The 27,362-nt window shown below is 37.8% G+C and overlaps 2 protein-coding genes across 5 annotated transcripts in view; one reads left to right on the top strand and one right to left on the bottom strand.

The window, feature by feature from the left end:
• Window positions 1–6,386, bottom strand: LOC139695118 (uncharacterized). Of its 3 annotated transcripts, none has more exons than XM_071593756.1 (4): window positions 6,275–6,386; window positions 5,741–5,930; window positions 5,577–5,653; window positions 1–5,476 (listed from the first exon to the last, which is right to left on the bottom strand). In XM_071593756.1, the coding sequence occupies exons 2-4, from the start codon at window positions 5,911–5,913 to the stop codon at window positions 2,856–2,858; spliced, it is 2,871 nt and encodes a 956-aa protein (XP_071449857.1). In that variant the 5' UTR covers window positions 5,914–5,930; window positions 6,275–6,386; the 3' UTR covers window positions 1–2,855. The 3 variants fall into 3 exon arrangements, with proteins under 3 accessions (XP_071449857.1, XP_071449856.1, XP_071449855.1); XM_071593755.1 differs by having other exon boundaries at window positions 6,214–6,293; XM_071593754.1 differs by lacking the exon at window positions 6,275–6,386 and having other exon boundaries at window positions 5,741–6,094.
• Window positions 6,387–6,450: 64 nt separating this feature from the next.
• Window positions 6,451–27,362, top strand: part of LOC139694969 (G kinase-anchoring protein 1-like) — a 34,807-nt gene continuing 13,895 nt past the window's right edge. For both annotated transcript variants that reach the window (XM_071593521.1, XM_071593520.1), the window contains exons 1-6: window positions 6,451–6,851; window positions 6,990–7,046; window positions 10,277–10,465; window positions 11,432–11,584; window positions 20,023–20,188; window positions 23,980–24,128. In XM_071593521.1, coding sequence (XP_071449622.1) covers window positions 6,663–6,851; window positions 6,990–7,046; window positions 10,277–10,465; window positions 11,432–11,584; window positions 20,023–20,188; window positions 23,980–24,128 — 903 coding nt within the window. In that variant the 5' untranslated portion in view covers window positions 6,451–6,662. The remainder of the gene's footprint in view (window positions 6,852–6,989; window positions 7,047–10,276; window positions 10,466–11,431; window positions 11,585–20,022; window positions 20,189–23,979; window positions 24,129–27,362) is intronic.

Genomic DNA, 27,362 nt, shown 5'->3' with positions numbered 1-27,362 from the left:
AGTAACATTCATCTATATAATATTTCATGGAGCATTTTCATCTCAATCAGATAATTTTTTCCAAATGAAGTCTTCTTAATATGACCAACTATCAAAAGGTTTTGATACACATAAATAGGTATGTCAATAAACAATTTACGTTTGTTTACCTAAATTTAACATAACATAAAAATTATTTCACATTTACCTCATGATACATTTTCTATATCAAAGCTTTAAGCACCAGCTCTACAAATAGGTGAATTACAAATTTGTCAAATTGATAGAAACTGCTAGAATAGAAACACTGGGTTGATAAACTAAGTGCACATCTTTCATACATCTCTCAAATAAAACATAAAGCACCATAATAATTTGCTATTGCACCTTATAATTCTAGAGGTTTTTAACAGTCTTATTTAAATGAATTAGCCTGCAACTAAATACATTACATAATATTCACAACTTCATCGCTATCAAGTCATAATATAAAACTTTGCCAATGATGAGAAAATTATGTTCTTAAAATGTCAAGAGTGGCAGGATTAACAAAAGTTTGACATACACATGTACCAGATTAACTTTTCTCAAATTAGAAAGAGCTTTAAGAAATTGTTAAAATCACTTTCACATTAAGCAGCAAATAGGAAGAGACTATTCAGTCACAGCTTGTAATCAGCATATTAGATCCTTTAGATAAGGTTCTAATAGAATACAGGAACAAAACCAGAACAACCTAGCAGATATGATCAAATCTACATTGGATTAAAAGAAAAGATAAAAAAGGAAGGATCAAAAGTGCTGCTAACAACCATACACACATAGCACTGATAATGGGAAATTACTGAAATGAGACAGCCATATTCTCATTCAATGAAATAAGTATAAAAATAAGTTTCTCTCAAATGTAACCGGTGAGATTGATAACATAGAACATTTATTCTGTAAACTTAATCAGTATGTGCATATTAAATTCATTGTTTCTATTTGATAACGGCCCAGGTTCATCATGTCATCCACAGAAATAAAATTATTGTCTAAAGCGATATGAAAAAAAAATTAAAATTCATTGTAAAACCAACATGCAAGAAAAGACAATTCACAACCTGTCAATGTGACAGCACACATAGCTTCAACTGCTCAACAGTAACAAAACTGTTACAACCACCAATACAGAGTGAACTTTGTTTACACAGTATAAAACACTAATAGCAATATGTTTCTGATAGGTTATAATTGCCCATATAGAATCTTACATTTACACAATAAGCTCACATGTATATAATCAAAAGTCATTCACATCCAGACAGCTTAAAATCCTGAAGAACATTACAAAAATATATGAGAAGCTAAATTAAATTAAAAAAGAATATATGATATTCAATTCTTAGCTCCTGGAGTAACTGATGAATTACATAAACAATACCCCAATTAAATTTTTAATTCAAATGATCCATGATCCACCTTTTATAGTTATTACTGAAATAACAACAAAAAAATCGGCACTTGAAAAATAATTTGCAAAAATTCATTACTTGAGGGAGTTCAAAACAATTGAAACATTAGGTAAACTAATTAACACTCAAAGAAACATTTAATAACAATATTAAGGTAAAATCTGTTAATTACATTGTATCAATGTGATAGGCCGACATTATGTTCACACATATGTAGCATGAATGAGTTACAATAACTAAATTATTTCGAGTGCTGTTAATGCCAATCACTTTTTTTTTTCATATTCTGGATGCAGAAGATGTTGATTGATATTAAAATAGAGAAAAAAAAATTTGGAAAATGCCAGAATTTGAAAGGCAAGCATACATTGTCATTAAGAATTCCAACTGGCAAACATGAACATTGGTAAAAGAAATTGAGCTCTATGGCCTCGTAAATTAAAAAAATATAACTCATGTAGCCATAATAAGCATTCAGCTATAGGAGTTTTATTTTATTAATGGACATTAGTGAAGCAAAAACAACTTGGTAAATTGCTTTAGTACCTGACAGTAAAAGTATCCATTAAAAAGCAATAGTCACAACCAAATTATTTTTACATGCTATTGTACATTTAAGTTGGTTATATAATTTACATGATGACGTTGATAATTAAATCAAAATAAGGAAAACAATACCCACACATTCAACCCGACAAGTTTCCTTACTTTAGTTTAAACCTCTACTTTGGCATTACAGGAGTTGTGGGAAAATGCAAGCTGAAATGAGGTAATTTTACATACAGAGAAGTTTTATCAATCAGGTCACATTTAAATTTCAAGAAAGATGACATGCATCAATGACAAGTTTCTACACTTTTTTTTACCAACTACAGAAGGCTAAAGTAAAAGAGTAAAATATGCACAAAGACAAAGCAATAAATGACTACCAATACAAAGTCTAATACTTCAATTGTCGAAGTAATTACTCATTGGAAAACAGCTATAAATGGGTCTACAATTCCTGGCTAAAGTGTACATAATGTTTGTATACACGTAATTAGAAAAGTGATGATGATCCTATCATAAACTATGATAGCCCTTTTTGACTATTTTTCACTGTGAGGGACCAAAAGGACTACATCCACAAAAGTTATTCCATGAAACACCTCTTTTGAGTGTTTACTGAAACACTTAAATATTTCATATAAAATCTCAAATTTTTAATCTTTAGATGAATACCATCTATGAATTCAATATATTTTGAGTTGCTAGGCACAATTTTCTTCCACGAACGATAACCATCATAATCACCTTTCCTGTCAGAAGACCCTCACATCCTGTACCAAATTTGGCTGGGCTTTCAAAGCCAAAAGTTTGTCATCCTCCCAGATACAAAAATATATTTATAAAATATCAAGTCTTGGACAACAAACACATTTAACTTCCACCATTTTCATCTACTCTCATTTGCTTCGACTCCCGTACATCACATTCTAGCTTCCTCTTCTCTGCTACATGATCACGACTAGTTGCCACTACACTGTCAGCTTCTACTTTAGGCAATGCCTGTGTCACTTGATCCATGATCAAATTAGCACCACTGATTAGGGTGAGCGTTGCTGCAGTTTGTCCATTGCCTACTCCAACAGGTGCATACGATGGAGGAATAAGTGAAGGTAAGGTTAAAATGTTGGACATGGCTGTATTGTCCAGATGGCTAGTGGAATCCTCTGCATTAATATGGGGGAGACTGGCAGGTAGCGTGACAACAGTCGTTTGAGTCGTGGGGTGAATGACGGAGGGGAGAGATGAAAGAGTTTGGGCAGGAAGTGGCAACTGAGAATGAAATGATGGTGACTCAATAGTGGGGGGTGGCAAATTGAGTGGCCTTTGTACTTCTCCAATGTGTCCTGTGAGGTCTGGCATCACAGGAGTACTGCTGATTGTAGTTGGAGTAGAGTGTATTACATTACTGCGGCAGGGATCTACAACCCTTGGTGTCATGACTGGTGCCTGAGCAGTACGACTACTTGTGACTGTAACAGCAGATGCAGCTGGGTTTATAGTCACATAAGAACCGTCGCCTTGAAAAACTTGTGTGTTTGCTAATGCCACAGCTAGTATATCCTGGGCTGATTTAGCTTTGGCAGCAGAAGCAGCAGCTGCTGCAGCAGAAAATGCTTGTCCTTGAACTTCGGATTGGTCATTATTTCTATTTGTCAGTGCAACCATCTGAGTAGTCATATCATCCCTGGTATCAATAGCCAAGAAAATGTTTTCAAGATCAGTGGCCTGAGTTCCCAGCTGGGATGGATCAATGTACAGGGTGCGATGCCCATCATCTTGTTGCCCATCAAGAGCAAGCAGAGCAGTGTTGACTACAGAGTTCATATTATCAATGGGTTGCAAAGCTCCACTATCATCTATTGTCACTAAGACATAGGTGGCTGTCTCGGTGGTTTCTTCAGATGATGCAGCACTGACCATTGTCCTTGATGGAAGTGCTTCCACTAATGAATTAGAGGTGGGTATGTTGACAGCTATATTAGCTGTCATTTCAGTTTTCTGTGTGTCACTAGTGATGGGCAAAATACCATAGGGTTCCTGACTAACTGGGGCAGTTGATGTTGTGGAACCACTAGTCGTTTGTGGAGAGACATTACTGCTTGGAGGGACAATGGTGGATTCCATATCAGATTTTGGAATTGTTATCTGAGATTCTTGTGGCCGGATAACTGGAGACTGGGATGTTTCCAATTGTTCGTCATTTATAGGCGGTGCAGGAGGAGGGGTAGCTTCATTTTGTTTCTCTGGTTCCGTCACACTGCTATTAGGAGGGTTGAAAACTTCTTCTTTGGCACCATCAAGTTCAGCTTCTTTTGTATCAATATCTTGAGCCATTTCAATGTCTTTTTCAGAAACTGTTTCTACATTCATTTCTTTTTCTGTTCTATCTTCACTTTCATCATCTATAGTTTTCTCTTCAGTGGATAATCTGGTATTTATAACAGGTACCTCAGGCATCACAGGGACAGCTGTCTCATCCATTAGAGATTTGAACTCTTGATCCAAATCATGGCTTTCGGAGGGATTTTCGGCTGACTTTTCAGGACTTGCAGCAGACATGACACTGATTTCTTCTGTTTCAGGTTCTTTCTCTGATGCCATGGTTTCGTCAACAGTTTCATTGAGACACTCTTCCTCAAGTTTTCTTGAAGAGCCAAGGACCATTTTTAAATTCTCAATTTCTTTCTCTTCTTCTTCTTGGTCTTCCTCACCCCAATCCGCCAATAGACTTTCTCTAACTTCTGTTTCCCTTTTCTTTTTTGAATTGGTTTTTCCTTTCTTTCGTACACCCATGCTAGATTTCTCACCCACTACTTCCTCAACTCCCAATTTTTTCTTATCAGAATCACTGAGAATGCTCTTCTTTGCTCGACTGGGTGTCTCTTTAACTTCACTATTTCTACTTCTTTGCTTTCCTGATGAACTTGTAGAGGGCAGCCTACCAACGGGGGTCCTTTTCTTTTTGCCAGTTGGAGTTTGCAGTTTCGCTGCTGCAATAGCATTTTCACTATGCTGGGCTTTGTTATGCAAAACTATTACATTTAACCTGGATGATGTAAAGCCACATATATGACACTTATAGTCATTGCTAGGACTAGTGGCTTCTTCTTTTGGAGGGGTGCAAGGTTGTTGGCGGATACGAACCTCATGGTCAGATTCACTAATGAATCGGCGATGAGTTATTTTTGGCACAACTCGCACTGGAGACGGAATTTCTAAATCTTTCCACGACTTCGACTGTCCGTTTGAGGGAGACTTTCCTGGTTTCCGTTCACTGAAGCTTTTATTGGGAGAAGTATTCTTTTTGGAAAGCTTCTTTTTTCCGGGTGACTCACCAAAAATATCTCTGTAATTTGGACGCTCCTGAGGGGCAAATGCATCTTTTGTAAGTATATTGGGATCGCCCCCTGTTCGGCACTCGGCAATAACCACATCACTTGGAAACTTCTTCATCAAAGTCGATCCCTCCTTAGCTTTAGCTCGCGCCATATCTGGAATGAAATATAAATAAGTACATGCCAAATCTGTTTCCTATGTGGAACTAAATAACCGTTAAAACTCATGAGACAGACCTCTTTAAGTACAACTTACCTAGACCCTTTTTAATGAATTCATTTTTTCTTCTATTATTGTACAGGCATATATTATTTAGATTTCTGACATATTCACTGAAAGTAATGGGTACATTCGTTAGTCCCTGTCGTATCAAAGATAAATACTAGATTAGGACATTAAACTTCCGAAGATCTACTTACTATTTATCTTCGTCAAAAAACTTGACGGCCGTAAATGGCCTATTCTTCAAGTTTTGGAGAATTTCTTCAGGTAAACTGTCTACACTTTTCACTTCCCCTGGCCACCAACAGGATCCCAGCTTAACCCAAACAACACTACCTTCAGCATATGAGAACTGACTCAACTCACACATTTTAACGCTGCGAAAACCTGAAATTATTTAGTGTCTCTTATGAATTACGAATGGAAAAAGTATGAACTGCTACGTTGAGTGTAATTCAAACTTAATACAAATTGATCTCTCTCGAGACTCTAGAGACAGCTTATTTATGAACATTTTTTATTAAAGTTGCATAATATTCTTCTATTTGACACTTTGCTTCCTAAATCAGTAATTTAAAATGAGTTAACCTACTGCAATATAGCAAACACAAAACACAAGCAAACAGTAAATAACTACATATTTCAAAAATGAAAATAAACTTTGGTTTACGTGGCTTATCAATAAATCAGTTCAGTAAAGTTATAGTTTGATTCCCCAAAATTGTACACACACAAAAGGGGTTGTCTCCTTCAGAAATGTTAAACCAGCTAATATCGAGAATGACGCCACGGATGTAACCCCGCCGCTACAAAGCGGACATGTTTGATCTGTTTAATATTTTCTTTCCCACAATTCTTCGCTACCGTGATCTTGAAAAAGTTGAATAACCCACAGCGGATAAATAATGTCATCCGCCATTCCCATAAACCTTTTCAGAACATGAAACGGTCGTACTGCGTTTAGCCTCTACATTATTGGGTATCGTAGTTAAACATTACCGTGGTCGTTAATATTCTGGAGGCTTGCAGTATACTACTTCCAAGTATATAGCAGCTCTATTTCATTTTCCGGGAAGTTAAGAGTTTAAGCCCCCACATAGTAAAGAATTTTGCTGGAGGATGGCAACCGCTGTCGCCTCAAGATTTGCTGTTCTTCCGATTGAAGATGATGACGATGAAATTCCGCAAAAATCCAAAAATCAAAAGAAAAAGAAAGTAGAGACTAAGCAAAAACCAGTAGCAGCTGCTCCGAAGCCTGACAGTGCATCAGTCAAAAAGAAGAAGAAAAAGAAACCAGATCATGGAGAGGTGTGTTTACTTGAGCATAAAATTTTCTGGTCTTATTTCTCAGATGAGTTTTATACGTATTTGATCATTGTACCTGTTACACACTATGCCGTGGAAAGCAAAACTTGTGAAATGTTTTAATTTCTATTCCGGTTTTAGGGAAAGAAGAAGGCGTCGAACGAACAGTGGGAGCAGTGGAAACAAAAAGATAATGAAGTAAGAATGCAGCTTATATTTTCAAATTGACATTTTAATTAATTAAAAAATAGTTATTTTTGCTACATTCGGGATGTGAATGGATTTGAAGGTTTGAAATCGTAATTTAATGATAAATATGGATTGTTTTATTGTAATTAATATTATTGATTGTATTAAACCATAAACACAGTAATCAACCTGAAGGTCGGTTAGGTAGATGATGGTAGAGTTCACCATGTACCAAGCTCAACAGCATATGAAATTCACACATCAGGGTAGGGGGGGAACAGTTCCTTTCCTTGTGCCGGTTATGGTTTCCCAGGAAGATTTGGTACCTGAAAAATCATATAGCATGGGTGGAGCTGCAGGTGCCCAGAGTGGTTTGCCCGGGAATCGAACCCGGGCCACTCCGGGTAGTAGTCCAACGCTCTACCCCCTGGACTACCGCGACGATTGTATTAAGTATTATTATTTTGTATTGTATATTTGATGCGCGTTAAGCTTTTGGGCATCGTTACTATTATCTAGTATTAAAGCAACTCCTCGAAGAAAAAAATGACCGAGTAGTTAGTCAAAGTGTATGGCTGTTCTAATATGTCAGAATTAGGTATACAGAAAGAAAAATCTACTCTCAGCAAGCTGCTTAATGGCGCATCCCTTAAGGTGTGGTTAGTTCTGATGCAGTATTGTTTAGTCTAAGTCACCTAATCAATGGAACACATTGGCACAGAAAATATCAAAGAGAGATGGAAGGAACATATGTAGAGGAACTGTTTCTAGATGAGATCAGTGTGTTCCTATTCCGAAAAAAGTAAAGCCTATGTTGTTTGAGGGCTACAGATCAATAAGTTTGATTTCCCACTCGGCTGAAGTTCTCAGGATCATAAACAAAAGGACAGAGAGTAGGGCGAATGATTACTTGGGGATCGAGATGGTGCGGGGGCTAACGTACTGGCTTCCCACCCTGAGGGCGCGGGTTCAAATCCCGGCGGTGTTGAATATTTTTCAGAGGTATCTCGATCCCTACTTGAGGTGCTTTGTGGAGGGTATTTGAGTGAGTACGCCGTCCGTCGGATGGGACGTTAAGCCGCGGACCCCTTGGCGCCTTTCGTAAAGAGTAGGCTAATGCCGACGCCGGGTTTCTCTCCACCCTTCATCCTTTCCTGTCCTTCCCCTATGGCGCAAATGACCTTAGCTGTCGGTCGCCTCCCCTCAAAACTACTACTACTATGATTACTTTGGGGATGATCAGTTTTGGTTTAGGAAGGGGGGAGGCACGCACGAAGCCATTGCAGTGCTGAGATCACTAATGGAGAGGACTATAGAATACAATCAGGATGTATTTGCATGTTTCATAGATTTCGAAAAGGCGTTTCATAGAGTGAGTTGGGAAAAACTAATGAGTATATTGCAGAAAATAGGAATAGATTGGAGGGACAGGAGGCTAATTCGCAACCTGTACATGTCTCAGGTGTGAGTGGGGAATGGAGAGTCCGGATGGGCAGTGTTAGGGAGAGGTGTGAGGCAGGATTTTCCATTATCACCGGTGATGCTCAACGTATATGTGGAGGAAAAGATTGAAGAGACATGGCAAGGAATATCTATAGGTATGAAACCTAAACTTTTTTCTAAAAGATATGCCACCTGTAATTTTATGAATTCAATTATTTCATATTTTAAGGAGAAAATTAAATTGGTGCTTGAATTATTATATTATTACAGTAGTTAATTTTATTAAGTTGTCCTCACTTGAGGTTTTTCTAGTAATTTACTCATTGTGTATGGCTTTGCCTCAAAATGGTAGTTGTTGCTTATCACATGGCTCAAATATTTCATAATGAATATAGCCATACCTTTTGGTACTTTCACAATTTTGAAAGAACATACTTAATGCCTGGTATTGGAAAGATTTTAATTAAAAGTCATCTGTCGATTGGGGGATGCCGTGAAAGTAGTGATCATCACTGAGTTATATGTGATGGCATGGGCTTCAGGGTCTTATCACCTTCCGTTAGGTACCTTGTTTACATTTTGGGTCTTTTCAATGCTTCCCTTTGCCAGTGTCCATGCCAAAACATCACTTACCAAAACTGGCATGTGAGACTTGTCTAAATTGCTTCTCACACCATCCTGTTGTGTATGGAAAACTAGGGTAATGACTCTTAACTATTCTATGTATTGAAACTTGACTACCCTAGTAGGACTGTAGAAATACTTAATTACTTTGATGGACAGACAGTGATTGCATTTTTGCTGAGGAGAAATAATCATTTAAGTGTAACTTTGTGGAATTATTTCATGAAGAATGATGTCAAATAAATCTGTGAATCCACAAAATTAACTTAAATGCAACCCAGGTTTCACTGCGGTGCAGCATCATCAGGCAAAGAAGTTACATCCACACAGGTATATCTACATATATTAGCTGTGTGAGTGGGTTAGAAAACCAATGCACCAGTGATTTTACCCCTCAGATTCTTCATTTGGCCAAGAAAGGGGACAGGGTAGACATTCTTGAACAGTGGGAGATTCTTGAAAACGGTGGTGAAAACAACCCATTAGTGAAAGATATTATGTTTTCCTCTCATTCCCCCCCCCCCCCCCCCTTGGAGTGGTGAAACTCGTGGGTCTCATTTCGGAGTCCAAACCCCATGATGCACCACTCAGCCTTCAATCTTTCCCATCCTTACTTTGTCCCTAAGTACCCAATTGGTGGTCAAGGACTGTGTGACCCTTCCTTAATGCCCAACCCATCCCTATCGCAATTTCTAACCCACCACCACTGCCAATATATGTATATATACACCTGTATGGATATAACTTCTTTGCGTAATGATACTGTACCACAGTGAAACCAGGGTCGCATTAAAGTGTATTTTTCATGTGGATTTACAAAGTTTTATTTTGACATTATTCGTAATAGAAATTAGAAAAAAATGGCATGGAAAAATAAGAATAAACGAATATCATACGATTATGGGGGAGTTAAGAGGCATGAAAATGCCCCACATCGTTCATAATTTATAATATTAATGCACTTGCATTTAGTCAGAGCCTTGAAATAATCCAGGTACAAACAGTTTTTCAAATATAAATTTGTTGACTTGGAATGAGGTATTTTTTGACCAGCCAGTGGAAAAGTTTTGAAAAATCAGTACACTTGGTGTATATTTTTTGGGTATTTTGATATAAATATGATAAAACTGCTGCAGTTGTCCCTCATTTTCTTTCATATTTTCCATTTTCAGTACGTAGATGAGTCATACGAGCAAGATCTTCAGCAAGCTATTCTACTTTCAAAACTTGATTTTGAAGAGAAGAAAAAGGTTTATGACAAAAACAAGAGGGATGATGAGGACAAGAAGGGAAAGAAGAAGGAGAAGAAGAAGGCGCAGCCTATGTCGTTGGAGAAATTCAATAGTTTAGATGCTGAGCAGGTAATTAAACCATTGAAAATGTTCAGCCTTACTCATCATTATTGAAAAATAATTAACTGATTATCAGTTTACCAATTGCTTTTGTGGTGAGATCCAAAAAATCATGTTTGACCTTTCCTTTGTTTCAAATAATAATTCAAATTTTTGGTAGAAGCTAAAAATGTTTGCTGCACTCATTGAAAATAGTGTTTATCTGCCTTTCCATATTGGCGACACCTTCAGCTCTATCATTTTTTATTGTGACTCCTACATTTCTTTATATAACTTTGTGCAAGTAGGATTACTTAGCAGTTATATACAATCATAAATAATGCACAAACCATTTGTATAAATTATTATTAAATGTCTCAAAGATCTGATGTTTTCAATTCTTACAATTTACTTTTTTATGACTAAGGATAAGGACCATATGAATTGGCAGTAACTTATTTTATTACTTGAGTGTAGTAAAATTTAAGCTTTGAGCCTGTGCTAGTAATAATACATGTGTAATCTTATAATCTCCCATAATACAGTTTACTCTTAAATATAATGAAGTTGTACATAAATTTAATCTTTTGCCCATATTTCAAACTAACTGTTGAAATTCAGTTATATTAAATTATAACAAAGAAAATAAGTATAAATAGTCATACTCCTCTGGCCTCTTCCTTATTACACTAATTCTTTAAAACCGGTGCCTAGTGGAGGATAAATGCCTCTGACATTTTACTTTCATGTCTAGTAATATATTCCAATCTTTGATACAATTTTAAGTAGAATCAAAGGTAAATTAAATAGTAATATTATGTAAAACTTCTTGAATGCCAGAATTTTCCCCAAATAGCCCTGCAGCATTGCAAGAAGTGCACTGAAAATATCTGTTTATATTTCCCCCTTTATTCTTTGCATGAATACTTTTTTAATGTGATTAATGTGTGTTAATAAGTGATAGCATAAAGCTGCATGTCTATTTTTTATTGACAGATAGAAAATATAGCCACTGGTGCAACTAATCAGGAAACTGAAGAGGCAAGTGTACCTGTGGAGCCAGATCAGACTTTCTTTGACCGAATTTTAGAGGATACAAAAAAGGTGCTTGACAGAGAACAAAGACTAGAACTCTGTAAAGCTAGAGAGGTATGTATAAAGTTCGGTGATTTTTTTTTTCGACTTACTCATTTTAACTTTTCACTTTTCAACATTAGTTTTGTATTCGTAAGATTGGTAACTGAACACCTCTATTCTCTCCTACTTTGTGCTTATTCTTTTAGATCGGTAATTCTCAATTGGAAATTTTGAAAATTAGTGGAGACATCTTGAGCAGCCAAAATAAGTGAGTGTCATGCAGGTATTTTTGTCATTGAGAGACTTTGACATTGTTTACTCTTGTGGTATTGTGCTGTCATCTGGTTTTATGTACTTGCTTTTTTCAACACTGGTTTAGAGGTTTCAGGTCAAGTGCCCTTTGTTATTTGTTTTGAATAATTATTAGATTTAATTTTCAAAGGACTTAACTAAAAAGTCACAAGATACGTCAAGTATGTACTCACAAAGTTAAACATAAGAGTGCAACACTATGTTAAGAAACATGCCTCCTTTACACTTTAAACATTGTGGAATAGGAAGGAAGGAAAGTATTGTAGTCACTCTACAAACATGCATTTGAAGTAAAAAAAAACTCTAAAAAGTATAAAAGAGGCAGGCTTGTATTAATAATAATAACACTTCTTTAATTCAAATTAATAGAGCATAAGCATATCATAGATCAGAAAACATGAAATACATTGATCAAGTGAATAAAGATGGCTCGGTGGCTAATGACTTCCTACGCTGAGGTCCTGGGTTTGAATACCGCAGGTGGTAGGGTTTTTCATTGGTATAGCAATCCTTACGAGGGATGCTTTGTGGAGAGGACTTAAGTTGGAGTGCCCTATCTGTTGATTGTGCCATTAAACTATGGTCCCCTTGGTATCTATTGTTAAGAGAATGCCAGTGCCAGGTTTCACTCTGTCCTTCTTCTGCTGAATAACCAATCAATCCTGAACATCTATCCGTAGAGGTACAAATGACCTCAGCTGTCAGTTGCCTCCCCTAGCAGCTACCACTACATGTATGTAATAAGTAAAAATAGTCACTCTTAGAACTCCTTAACATCATACTAACACAAGGCCACCAAATATTTACTCACTTTTTTCGAAAAAACTGGCTGGCTTCATGTGTATGTTGAACAAGCTTTTTAAAGGGGATAATGTTCATTGTCTTGGGACAAAGGGTAGTTTTTGAGGTCCTTATGAAAGGATGATTAATTCCACTTGTCCTGTAGAATAATGGAGCTCTTTCCAATTTTTGTAGAACAACAGATTTTCCCTTTTGTGGTTCACAGTGTCATTCTTATGTGAGGTGTGTTCAAAAAAAGCCCAAACTTGAAAGTGAAAAATTTTGTTAATGTATTTTCAACTTTGTTGATGATTGTCCCCTTCAAAGTAATTTCTGCTGCTGGTAGTCCTTGGTTCCAAATGCCTCTTCCATTTTTGGAAAGTGGTTTTGGGGATACATGTGTGGTGCTGTTTTGTTGTATGTTCCTCAATCTCTATGATTTGATAATGATATCTTCACAGGGTTACCTTCACCCCGGGTAAAGGAACGTAACTCTTGGGGTTAAGTCTAGATAGAAAGGTGGGTGAGGCATAATGGTTTTCTTGTGTGTTGCCACATAATTGCTGAAAAGAAGTGACTAATGAGCTGGTGCATTGTTGTAGTGCAACATCCAACTCTGGTTGTCTCACAACTCCAGCCTCTTTATTCGTATGGCATTTCACTAGCATCAAAAAGCTTTCAGATTGAACTCCTCGTTTCAGTTAATTCATAATTAGCCTGGCCTTCCCAATAAAAAAGATCACCAGCATCACCTTTGCATTTGATTGACTCATTCAGGCGTATTTGGTCAAGGTGATCTTTTCCCTGTCCACTGTGACAATTGCATCTTTATTTTGACATTGAATCCATAAACCCACTCATTTCCTGTTACAATAAGAGGGTGGTCCCATAAGTACCGGGCCTGACCTAGAGATGAGGGTAGTTGTTTGAAATATATCAATGTATTAGAAACTACGCAATCTATAAAGCTTTTGTTAAAAGTTTGAAGACCCTACGTTGTTAGTATTTGTTTGGCAGCCATCAATAGAGGATGTTTTCAGTGACTTTTTGAAAATGCAGTAAATTGGTCATCGTTATGTCGTACAATACTTTTATTTGAAAGGCCTCAGCCCAACCAATATAAAAGCTGAACTTGATTCTACTCTGGGTGAGTGTGCTCCTTTGCTTATAACAGTAATACTATTTGGTAGAAGAGTTTAAACGAGGCCACACAAGCTGTCAAGACAAGCATCGTATTGGTCGACCAAATGAGGTGATGATTCCAGAAATGGTGAAGAAAATCCACGAAATGATACTGGATGATCATCGACTGAAAGTGTGGGAGCTTGCAGACATAGTAGGCATTTCCAAAAGTGTGGTACATCACAGATTAAGTGAAAGTTTAGACATGAGAAAGCTGTGTGCAAGATGGCTGCCGGGTTTGCTCACACTCGAGCCAAACCAGTGTCGTTCAGATGTTTCAATTGAATGTTTAAAAACAATGGATTCATAAGGGATAGCCGGCTCAAAAGAGGGCGAAGACCGTTTCATCTGCAGCCAAGGTGATGGCGTCGGTTTTTTGGGATGCGAGTGGGATAATTTTCATTGGCTATCTTGGAAAAGGAAAAACTATCAACAGGGAGTATCATGCTAACTTATTGCAACGTTTGAGCGAAGAAATCAAGCAAAAGCGGCTGCATATGGCAAAGAAAAAAGTGTTGCTTCATCAAGACAATGCACCAGCTGACAAATCTGTTATTGCAATGGCCAAAATAAATGAATTAATGTTCATTCACAGGTTTCCGCGGCGATGAGTAGGTGATTTCCACATTTTTCGGGCTGCGTCCGCGTATGTCGTTTAAATGTACAACAGTTGCGCCAGCTATCCTGCTGGCGTCCTCAGGTCAAGGATAAAAAGAAGCTTGTTGTCCCGTCTTATATAGAGAAAATCCGGCGCCAATACCGGGGAATTTCTTGGCCAATCAGGGAACGTCCTCATATTTGCGCGGAATAATTCTTTTCCACGCACTGTGGAGTGGATATCCATCCTCTCTGTTAAAATTTTCTGGCCTTTTAACGATTTCAATGGCCTCTCTGATTATTCTCTGGAAGTATTTTCCTTCTTTCGCTATTATTTTAGCGTCGTCGAACAGAATAGTGTCCAGGTTCACTCCAGGCGTGCTCAGCGATGGCCGATGCTCTAAACTGTTTGGCCTTGGTTGCCCTCTGGTGTTCACTCATGCGTGTTTTCAGCGCTCTGCATGTTTCACCGATGTACCATTTGCCACAGGAGCATGGCACTTGGTATACGCCTTCTGATATTAACGGTGAAATTTCATCCTTGGGTCTGGGTAGGGTGTCAGCTATCTTGGTGAAGCAGTTGAATCTGGTCACCACATCATGCTTCCTTAAAGCCCTCGCGATTCTTTCCGAAGTCCCTGCGATGAAGGGGATGGTGACATAAGCCTTCGGTTGTGGTCTGGAGTCTTCCCCCCCGTCAGGAACAGCGGTGGTTTGTCTCTTCTTTTCTTCCTTCTCGGCCCTTTTTTGGATCATATGAGCGCTGTATCCATTCCTTTGCAGGGCATTTGTCAAGTGTTTCTTCTCGTTGGCAATAGAATCGGAGTCACATATTTTATATGCTCGGTTGACAAGTGTGTCTACCAGTGAGGTCTTCTGACTGGGATGGTGGTGCGATGCAGCATTAAGGTAGCGGTCGGTGTGAGTAGGCTTCCTGTATACTCTGTGTCCAAGCCTCCCATTCCCTTTATTTCTCTTCACCATGACGTCCAAGAAGGGCAGTTGATGATCCTTTTCCACCTCCATAGTGAAGTGGATAGCTTGATGCTGTGAGTTCAGATGTTTCAGGAACTTTTTTAATTTTCCCTCTCCGTGTGACCAAATGACAAAAGTGTCGTCGACATATCTTAGCCACAGTGAGGGCCGCTTGTCGCAGGATTCCAGTGCTTTCTTTTCGAAGCTCTCCATGTAGAGGTTGGCCACAACCGGGGAGAGGGGTGAGCCCATCGCAGCTCCTTCCGTCTGCTCGTAATGGTCACCATTCCATAGGAAGAAGGAATTGCGGAGGCAATGCTCCACCAATCCTGGAAAGTCCTTAGGGATTCCGCAGGAGGTGAGTTCCTTGATGATATTCAGCGATTCCTCAATAGGGACGCTGGTGAAAAGCGATTCAACGGTATTGGCGCCGGATTTTCTCTATATAAGACGGGACAACAAGCTTCTTTTTATCCTTGACCTGAGGACGCCAGCAGGATAGCTGGCGAAACTGTTGTACATTTAAACGACATACGCGGACGCAGCCCGAAAAATGTGGAAATCATTAATGAATTAAAGTTTGAATTGCTACTTCATGCATCCTATTCGCCCCACTTGGATAATTTTCTGTTTGCAAACATGAAAAAATGGCTTGGTGATCAAAGATTTCCCAACCATGAAGAAGTGATGTTGGCAGTTAATGGCTATTTTGAGGAGCTAGACAGTTCTTATGATATTAAGGGAATCGAACTTATTGAACATCGCTGGGGAAAGTGTATATAGCTGAAAAGAGATTTTAATAATAAAGAAAATAATTTTTTCAAAAAATTTGTGTTTTCTCTGCTTGGTTGGGTACTTCTGAGACCATCCTCGTAGTAGTTTTCAGTACTTATTAGGGGAGGCGACCAACAGCTGAGGTCATTTTCACCATTAGGGATGGATGGAAATGGAGGAAGGGAGAGAAACCTAGCATCAGCATTATCCTACTCGTAACAAAAGACAGTTTAACGTTCCGTCTGACAGATGGCATACTCACTTAAAGTGCTCTCCACAAAGCACCTCAAGTAGGGATTGGGATACCAAAGAAAAAATCTGCCAACTTCAGGATTTGTACCTGGGTGCTCTGGGTGGGAAGTGGGAAGCCAGTACCTTCGCCACTGAACCATCCTGAATATTTAATATTTTTTCTAATGTTTTTCAAAAAGTTTTCATTGGATCAGTCAAGGTCTTAACTGATGTTAGTAAAATTCTCTTTTTGATCATCAGTTGGCAAACGTGGCACAAATTTAGCACGCACCAATGGAGACACAAATTGTGTTAAGTTTTTCCATTAAATGTGTGTGTGCATTTCCATTATCATACACTAATCCCACCTTTTGGACATCTGTGGCGACCTTCCTCTAATCCATTACTGCTATGTTGTTTGTTGAAAAGGGAGGATGTTCATGTATGGGTTGGTTAGTTCATGTTTTGCCCCCTTTAAAACAGCTGAATAATTTGCCCTGTGAAATGATTGGCACTTCATTCCAAAAGTTAGGTCATTTTTAGAACTCACCATGAGTAGACAACAAGAATGGGTTGACTTCAGCATCTGAAGCCAAGGTTTCTGAGATACCTAATGAAAGTGGATTTTGTAAATCCCAAAAATTATTTTGGACCCTTGCTGATTTTCGGCACTGCTTAGGATCATTGTCTTCAAAATTTGTATTTACTTCCCAGAAAACATTGGTATTAGGTTAATTTTGTAGACATGTGAGCTTATGCCGAAAAGACAGTTACAACATTAGTAGAAGTGAAATTCATTGAAAATGATTACATGCTTTAATTGAAAAAAAGAATGGTAGATAAAACTATCAACAGTGCAGCACAGCAAAATTGTTACAAATCAATGGTCAAATTCCTTGATATTGGTTACACTCTGCATTGTAATATGGAATGATGCTATTGACCAGCATCCACTTCCTCCGTACTAAACACAGAATAATTAGAGGAGGGCATGGCTGTAGGTGAAGGGTTCTCTGGACTTGCTGGATAATGCTCTCAGAAGTGACCTTTCAGATGTCCCAGTTGCTAACCCTCTACCACAACTTTTTGCCATCTATCTAGGCAAAAGGTTGTTCTTTTCTAAAAATTAAATTCACCAACTTCCCCCACTCCCAAGCATTCTGCAGAAACACCCTCATTTTTACTTCTTTCACTCCATAGGGATTGGTCAATGAATTATCAATCACCGTTTTCTAAACAATACCAATATCTCCCTTGTTCAAGCATAATGAAGGAATTTTAAATTATATTACTCAGATGTCAGGTGAAACAGCATGCACAGATGGTTTCTCGGGGTCACACAATATAGAGTAGTACTTTAAATGACTCATGATTGGCTTAATTGTATGTTTATTAGTGTGCAAATAAATTACTTGAGTGAATGGAAAAAATATTTTAGTTCATTGTCATTTGTGGGCTACTTCAAGATCCTGGAGAAGGGATTGGGTGTGGATAGGAGAGAAAGATGGTCTAATTCTCTTGTCAGCTAACCACTTCATGCCCTCATGTCTCGTTGCTTTGATGTCCGGATTATTTGCTGCATGTATCTTTTCTTAGGTCTTCTTGCATAGTTTGTCATATGTACTTTTTATGGCAGCTGAGGACTCACTCTTGGTGAGTTGTCGGCTGCATATGCCTCGTGATATGCCTAAGTTATTGTTTTTTTGATGTTATCATTGCTTCTCTGGCTGTTTATTCAGAATACTTCTTGATTAGTTATTTGATCCATTCATTTGATCTTCATCATCCATATGCCTTTGGCAATACTTTTCCATTGCTGTCTCTACTTATACAGGGTCTGTTTCAAAATTGAGTAGAATAAGAAAGTCTTTTTCAACCTAAAGGTCATTAGACAAAAGCTTGTGCACCGGGGACAGACAGTAAACAGTAAGTTTTGCGTAAAAGTCCTTGAAAGGCTTTGCAAAAGAGTGCAACTTGCCAGGAAGGAAATTTTTGCCAATTGGAGCCTGCAACATGATGACAGGCACTTTCATACTGCCTTTATCATGACCGAGTACCTGTACAAGCAAAAGGTAGCAATGCTGCCCCAGCCTCCATACAGCCATGTTTTGGCACCCCTAAAATTAATTCCTTTTTGTCCCCAAGAATAAAAAGGAGCTTGAAAGGCAACTATTTTGGAACGCCGGATAATGTCAGAGAGGCCGTGATGAGGTGCCTGAACGAGATTCCCATAGATACATTCCAGGAAGCATACCGCAACTGGCAGAGGCACTGGCATCAGTGTGTCAATGCTCAAGGGTGCTATTTTTAAGAATTTTAGTAATTTTTACTTTGATCTACCATGACTCATTTTCCCAGATTTATTCTACTTACATGTACGAGGGCGGTTCAATAAGTACCCGTGTTAGAAATGAAGGAACCATTTTTTCAAAAACATGTTTTTCATTTTTCAACATAGTCCCCTTTTAGAAAGATACATTTCTCCCAACGTTCCAGCCATTTTTTTAACCCCTCCAAAAAATAGGATTTGTCGAACTCTCCAAAAATATGCCTCTGTCTTGGTGATAACTTCCTCGTTTGAGCTAAATTTTTTTCCCGTGAGCCATTTCTTCATGTTAGGGAATAAGAAAAAGTTGCAGGGAGACAGAATGTAGTTCATGCAGTTTTCCAAGTTGACAGTCGGATCAGCTTTTTGTCCACCGTGAGCAATCGCAGCACCCATCAGGCCGACAATTTTTTCATCGCCAACTTATCATGTAAAATATTAATTGTAGTTCCGGTCGACATTCCCACGGCCTCTGCTACTTCGTGCACTTTCGTTCTTCGATCAGTGAGAATCATGGCGTGGTCTTCTTGAATGATTTCCTCGGTAACCACATCTGCCTGGCATCCTGGTCACTCCTCATCAAAACAGATGTTCGCCTACGTTTAAATTTGTTGAACCAATATCTAACCATGGTCATAGACGGCGAAGTGTCCCCATAAACAGCATCCAACTTTGCTTTTATCTCCTTGCATTTCTTCCCATCCAAAAACAAAAAGCGAATTACAGAACGATACTGCACTTTTTCCATCATAGCAAAAATCATGAAATGCATCTTACTCAAATGGCTGCCAAATCCAAACTAATCTTTAAATCAGTCTGAAATTTGTTTCACTGTCATTTGATAGATGGCGGCACACGATGATAACATAAACTGCCCTCAGAAATGCCCTTTGTCCTCAAACACGGGTACTTATTGAACCGCCCTCCTATGTATATTTCGAACAGACCCTGTATAAGTGTTAATGTGCCCCTAATCATATTTTTCCACAACTCATGTAAAGAAGGAATATGCTGGGCAATATAATTCTTATGTCTCAATGAAAAATTTCATTTATTTTTAAAACTTATGCCTTTGTGATGTAAATCCGTATTTTTCCATGGGTCCCTTTGTGTCATCTTTGTGGATGTAGAATAATGTGGTGCTCACCAGAGCATAACTACTGGAACTTTGGGGGATCTATTATGTCATATTTTCACATGTATATGTATGTCCTTTGAGCAATGTGTAAATAATTGTTTTGTTTTAAAATGGATGTCGAATTTGTCGTGTAAAATGTTTTTGGATTGCCATCAGTGCATGTTGAAGTCAACTTACTTTACAATTTTTTTGTAGCCCCTTGTGCAAGAAGCTGTTACTATAACCCATTACAAGGACCTTCTGAAAGAGAGGGATAAGGAACTTGAAACACTCCGAGAAGAAATGGAAACTCTGAAGGAGGAATTGTTAAACTCTAAGAAGAGATATAAAAAATTTTGTAATTTGTTAGCATCAGCAGAAAGTAAGTTAAGAAAACAGATGTGAATATGTTGCTAAATAAGTTATTTCAGTGCAGTTTACCAACTGTTCCATGCATGTTTTATCCCTTTGTTCTACCGTTGCTATAACCTATTAAAATGCATGCCATTGTACTGACCACCACATTAAGATAAGGAAATGCATTGCTAAGGAAAATCTCTTTCTCTATCAATTAAAAGGGTTTCTTGAAAAAGTTTTGATAATAGTAAGAGAAGCATTGATATACGGTAAGCATTGGGGCTTAAGATTCTACCATAAGGGTAATTCATGTCAATATTGAAAGTACTTGTGAAATGGCTCAAAGATTGACCAATCCCAGTGATAAGAGAGTTGTAAAAGTTTATTTGGAGGCATTAGGGAAATTTGAAAAGTTTTTTGGCATGGGCATCAAAACCAGCAGTACTATCCTGTGTCCTTGGTCATCATTCAGAGGAAGCTATAAGTGCCAGTATACATGTATTTGAAGAACATGACTGAGACAGTTCATTTCACAATTACCAATGGCTATATAGTTAATGTTAGGATACATTATATGTTTCATCATTTCAAATTCAGTAGAGAAATTGCCAAGGCTGATCTCATTACAATAAGTGATTTTTTTAAATTTTAGAATTAGCATTTATTTGATTTTCCTCATTTCAATTATTTTCCCTCTAGCATATTTCAAAACGTTCAAGTTTGAAGTTGATGCTTCTTTAATTTGTAACTAGCACATGATCATATGCCTGTTTATAGGTGGACATTTTTGTCAAGATTTTGTGTTAGCAATTACTATTTTTAAAGTTTTTACAGTTGCTCTTCTTTTCCTCCTCCTTACCAGTTTACCCCACATCCTTCCTTCCATCACATACTTTAGCAGCCCACTATTTCTCAATATTTCCTGTATGCACTGCTTTTGCCTTCTTTGAATTTCCTGAAAAACTTGGGGATCGAGATGGTGCGGGGGCTAACAACTGGCTTCCCACCCAGAGGGCCTGGGTTCAAATCCCGGCGGTGTTGAATATTTTTCAGTGGTATCTCAATCCACACTTGAGGTGCGTTGTGGAGGGCACTTTGAGTGAGTACGCCGTCCGTCGGATGGGACATTAATTTGCGGACCCCTTGGCGCCTTTCATAAAGAGTAGGCTAATGCCGATGCCGGGTTTCTCTCCACCCTTCATCCTTTCCTGTCCATCCCCTATGGCGCAAATGACCTCAGCTGTTGGTCACCTCCCCTAAGTAATACTTCTACTACTACTGAACAACTTCCTCTATTCTGTGGCCATGGGTAGCTGAGTTTCAAAAGTTTGCTATCTTTGTGCATCATATTTTGTCAAAGATCAGGTTTTTTAACAGTACCTTGCTAAACTACGTATGTATCTCACTAAACTTTTCTTTACTGCTTTCAGTATAATCCTTGTTATGTGTTCCATCCTCTCGGTAAAAACTCCTTTTGTGAATTCAATTTGCATCTCCTAATTCCTGTAATATGATGTCCATTCTCATCCAATTTACTGCCACTGTACATCATGAAATACTTCCATCGAATTACACTATGAATGTATACATGTCATTGTCCTCAGAACGCATCAATGGTATGAATCAAGTATGCTTGCATGGAGTTTAGTTTGCTATAGCTGTGAGAGATGATAGGAGCTGGAGATAAGAGGACATTTGAAGTAATGGACGTGTTGCTACAGAAGAATGATGAAAATTAAGTCACTTGAAAAGAGTAACAAGTGGAGAAATGAATCAATTTTTGGAATCAGGCACTTCGTTGTTGAAGTCAAGCATGGTCAATTCATAATAAATAATGATACACTATTTCACTGTTAATAAAATATATTTTGACCTAGGTTTTGATGTTATGTTGTCATCTTTAGGTGCATAATGTGAATAGGTGGAAGCTTCTGCAGTTTCCTCGGACACAGCAAGGGGGGCAGAGGTTGGAAGTAGTTGTGGAGGAGCAGGGTAAATAGGAAGGGAAGGAGTAGAACAGCCATTTAGGGCAGTCCGTCCCTTCTCTACTGATGACTACTCGACCCACTACTATGGATTCCTAGCCTCCTTCTGCTCCAGCTCCTTAATAATCAAATGCAGCAGGGCCCCTTCTATGGACTGATATCCCTATGTTATTGTGCAATTTTTGTCAAATCTTTCTTTATTCCTTCACATTTACTATCAACATTATGTACCTGAAGATGAAGTAAAGTCAAAACCTAGGTCATAATGTTTTATTGGTGGTGGGATAGCACGTTATTATTTGCTGTCAATTGATGAATAAATAAGCCTTGCAGAGAAGTAACCATTAGGAAAAAAAGAAATGAAAAGGTTGCCAGATAATAGGATAGCTTGGAGAGCTGCTACAAACCGATTCTTGGGCTGATAACCTTTGATAATGATGTAGGAATAGTAATTTTGCATGTAATTGTGTATAGTAATTTTTTAATTGTTAATATGACCTGAAAGTTTTAGCCAATACTCTGGCTTGATGATTAGCTGTAGCTCAAAATAGTTTGTCAAAATTCCATTAAATGAGTGGAGGGTGAGGCAACAATTTTCAGAACATAAGATCTCATTACACTATCATACATTCAAGGGCCCTGCATTCTCCTATTGGCCCCACTTCTATGTCCATTTTCCTGTAAAATACTACTAAAAGTAGTTTTTGAATGGTCCCTAGCGACTATTTGCTTCGATGTAACACAAGCTCTTGTTTGTGCTAAGTTATTTCTTTCTTTGTGCCTTTGTAACTCTTGCTTGCTTTCATGCTGTATAAAAGTCCTCCTCTCTTCTATCCTCTTTTAATGTGAAATGTTTATGGGTTAGGTGGAAGAAGGGATTGTATAGTCTCAATCTGGCTCCAATAAAAATTTAAAATAATATATGAATACCCTGCTTGCTGAATGTGCGCTCTCATATCATGGCCTTTTAACGTCCCACTACCTTTCAATATTCCTCTACTTGTTTGCTTGAATCCCAGGAAGTGGAAGATAAGGAAATGATTGATTGAAAAAAATATCATTTGAAGCATTATTTTTTATCGCTGATATAATATCTAAATCAATACCTCACTCTGAAATTATATTTGTGTATTATATATGATTATCTTGAGTGAGTGTCTTTGTGTTCTGCAATTCTACATGTATTTATTGATTATCGTTGGCCAGTCTTCATTGGGCTCCATATGCAATTATTGTACATGTACATTGTGTAATTACCCAGGCTTTCATGAAAGGATAAATACAAAAACATATATTTTGTCCACCACCGGCTACTCTATCTCCTCTCCTTTAATCCCCTTCTCTCTGCCCCTTCCATGCCCACTCTGCCAAATTTTACCTATTTCCTCTTATTTCTGTGCCATGAGCTTTGAATCTGTCTGTAATGCATTATATAGTACTTGTATTTAGCCACTGAATGGTGATTATGTAGTGCTCATTTTTGACCTGTTTAGGGAACAAGTGTAAATATTTCAAATCTTCATCGCCTAATTACATTAATTCCTTTTTATTTAAATAACGATACAAAAGTTGTTGTGGTAAGAAAAATTTTTACCGTTATGAGGAATGAGCAAGAGTAAAAAATCTCTTTAGAGGTTTAACGTCACCAGACTTGTCTATTTTTTAATGAAACTAGACCAATTCTTTAGAATATTTTCAGTGCATGCCTACCTCAAGGTTCTTTACTTTACTAACCTATTGGGATATAGAGAAATATTTTTCATTGTATCTGAGCCTATTCGTTATTTGTTTGAAATGATCTTTTGAGTTATACTCATGTAATCTATTTCAGTGTGTGACAAGGCCACAGTTGTTGCTGAAGTTGAAAGACTTCATAAGGTTCGTGATGAGCTTTCTGCTGAAGTCTCAAATCTTCACGCTCAACTGGAGCAGGAGAGATCAAAAGTTAGACAACTAAAGGGTGAATTAAAGAAGACTCAGGTAAGAAAATTTTTTTGTAAAAAGTTCTTGTTAAACAGGAGAAATTTGACTGTCATAAGGAATATGAAATGCTTTGGATAGTTATGATTTCAATGTTAGGGTTTTAATATTAGGTGAAACAAAAGGTGTTGTATATTCAATGTTTTCAGGCTTAACTTTGTGGGAATCCATTATCATTGACTTAAAAATACCAATGTATCTTTCCACTAAATTTTTATTCGCTAATACTAGTTTCGATGCATCAGCATCATCCTGGGGTACCTTTTTATTTGGTGGGGGTGGTTGAGCGAGGCAGAGGTGGCAAGTGGGGAGGGTAAGGTGGGAGGAGAATGGAAATGGTCTGGAAGGTTATTGGTTGGGGGTCAAGAGGCATTTTCTTAATGAGAGAGAAGTAGTCATCAGGGGGAATATCTTTGAAAAACAATGCCATTAAGGATATGCCCTTTTTTCTCTTGTCTTCTTATCTCCAGCTCCTCCAATATATCTATTTTACTCCCTTTTCCGACAAGGTGTAGGATGTCAGGGGTGAAGTCATTTGCGTGTCCCTCCTCCCGCAGATGACTCGCTAAGTGGGAGTGGGATGATTTCCCGTGAAGGAAACTTCTCCTGTGTTCCTCCGCTCTAGTTTGGAAGGATCTCCCGGTCTGCCCCACGTATGTGGTGTCACAATCGCTACATTTTCACTTGTACACTCCACTTTTTTCCAAGTTATCAGTCATGACTTTTGTTCTATTAAGAAAGCATCTAAGGTTGTTTCTGTTGTAGTAGGCAACTCTAAATCGGTCTTTTGGAAAGCTCTTTCCTATTTATAGGGATACGAGCACATCTCCATAGAACAGTAATTTGCACCACTTTTTTTGGGATGTATCCTTCACTTCAGAGGGATAGTAAAGGAGTAAAACTGTTTCTTTCCTTTTTGTCGGCATTAAGTCTATACAATTACTGTTGCATCCATTTTTTGTTGCAATCCACCTTATGGTATTAAGTTCATGGTTGTACTTGTCCATAAAGAGTGGTATATTGAGAAACCGGTTCAACATAAAATGAAATGTGGACATTTTCTGTGAAAAGTGATGGTGGAAGTTAAACAGTATGATTGATCTGTTGGGTGGAATGTTAAAATATCTTTGTGGAATATTAAAAATTGAAAACCTTTTTTGTCCTTTGATATCAAAGCATCCAAATGGTAGAGTTTCTCTTCCTTCTCCTCACTCGTGAATTGAATGCTATTGGATTGCGCAGTTAAACTTTTAAGAAAATTGTCTGTCTATCCATGAATTCTTTAGTAGCTGTTTGGCTATCCTGATAGCTTCGTCCACTGGGACATTTGTGAACAAGTTGGACCCATCGAAGGGCACTATTCTGTGATTGGAAGGTGAAGGGGTAATTGACGATAGTATTTTTGCAAAGGTCCTCGGAAGTTTTCAGTGGCTACCTGAGGATAACGCCGATGTGTCAAAACTAGTTGTACCGAGTAAAAATTTATTGTTAAGATACGTTGATATTTTTACTGAAGTGAAACTATTATCCTGAAATAAGTTTTTTGGATACAAATATGTCTCAAATTTGGGGAAAATTTTCAGTGGTTGTTCTTCACACCAAGCCTAGCAAATAAGTGAATGTCAACAAATGACAAGAAATTATTTCCTTCGTTTAATTTATAAGAAAATGAATGGCCAAGGGAACAAAAATGGTAGGATGATTAGGTGTACTTTTCCCCACTTTAATCTATTGGGGTAAAACTTAGGTATTCTACGATAAGAATAAATATCAAGTAACTAACAGGGTAATACTAGAAGTTCCCGACCCAACTAAGAAAACACAAATATTTTGGAAAAAATGTATTTATTTTTCAACATAATCTCCTTTCAGCTATATATCCTTTTCCCAGTGATGTTCAATAAGTTCGATACCCTTTTTATTAAAATAACTGTCTTGCTCCTCAAAGTAGCCATTAACTGACTACATCACTTCTTCATGGTTGCAAAATCTTTGACCACCAAGCCATTGTTTCAAGTTTGCGAACAGAAACTTATCCAAGGGGGGCTAAATATTGCGAATAGGATACATGAAGTAGCAATTCAAACTGGAATTAATTAATTTTGGCCATTGCAATAACAGATCTGTGAGCTGGTGCATTGTCTTGATGAAGCAACACTTTCTTCATAGCCAAATGCGGCCGTTTTTGCTTGATTTCTTCGCTCATACATTGCAGTAAGTTCGCATAATACTCGCCGTTGATAGTTTTTCCTTTTTCAAGATAGTCAATGAAAATTATCCCATGCACATCCCAAAAAACCGATGCCATGACCTTGGCTGCAGATGAAACGGTCTTCGCCTTCCTTTGAGCCAGTTCTCCCTGTTGAATCCATTGTTTTGATTGTATCTTTTGTCTAATGTATGAAATAATGGACCCATGTTTCATTCATGGTTATGAAATGGTGCAAAAATTCTGCTTTGTTGCTGTGAAACTTTGCTAAACACTCAACTGAAACATCTTCACGGCACTGGTTTTGCTCGAGTGTGAGCAAACACGGCACCCATCTTGCACACAGCTTTCTCATGTCCAAATTTTCAGTTAATATGCGATGTACAGCACTTTTTGAAATGCCTACTATGTCTGCTAGCTTGCTAGCTCACTTTCAATCGACGATCATCCAGTATCACCATGTGGATTTTCTTCACCATATCTGAAGTCGTCACCTCATTTGGTCGATCAATGTGATGCTCGCTTGATAGTTTGTACGGCCCCGTTTAAACTCTGCTACCCAATATTTTACTGTTGTAAATAAAGGAGCAGACCCACCCAGAGTAGAATCCTGTTCAGCTTTTTTTTTGGTTGGGCAGAGGCCTTTCAAATAAAAGTATTGTATCACATAATGATGACCAATTTTCTCCATTTTCTTGAATTCACTTAAACCATTCACTATTGATGGCTGCCAAACAAATACTAAACAACGTGGCATCTTCAAACTTGAAACATATGCTTTATAGATTGCATACTTTCTATTACAGTAATATTTTTTAAACAACTACCGCCATCTCTAGGTCAGGCCAGGTACTTATGGGCCATCCCATGTATAATAGGAATAGCTTTGCATTCACAGTAAAATGGGAAAGATTAGGATAATATATGAGAGAGCCAAGAAAATTTGTGGTGTGCATGAACTGTTAATAATAGTAATAATTTTATTTGTCTGTAGATTAGGTGCATATTCAGACATACACAAATAT

This window comes from Hetaerina americana, unplaced genomic scaffold (assembly GCF_022747635.1).
Source record: "Hetaerina americana unplaced genomic scaffold, ioHetAmer1.1.p SCAF_6, whole genome shotgun sequence".
Classification (NCBI taxonomy): domain Eukaryota; kingdom Metazoa; phylum Arthropoda; class Insecta; order Odonata; family Calopterygidae; genus Hetaerina; species Hetaerina americana.
The sequence above is the reverse complement of the archived record's forward strand: the minus strand, read 5'-3'. Positions and strand labels throughout refer to the sequence as shown.

Coding starts and splice junctions, on each gene's coding strand:
- LOC139695118 (XM_071593756.1), bottom strand. CDS start 5,913: ATGTGTGAGTTGAGTCAGTTCTCATATGCTGAAGGTAGTGTTGTTTGG. Junction 5,654..5,740: donor TTTTTTGACGAAGATAAATA/GTAAGTAGATCT, acceptor CATTACTTTCAG/TGAATATGTCAGAAATCTAA. Junction 5,477..5,576: donor ATTCATTAAAAAGGGTCTAG/GTAAGTTGTACT, acceptor ATTTCATTCCAG/ATATGGCGCGAGCTAAAGCT.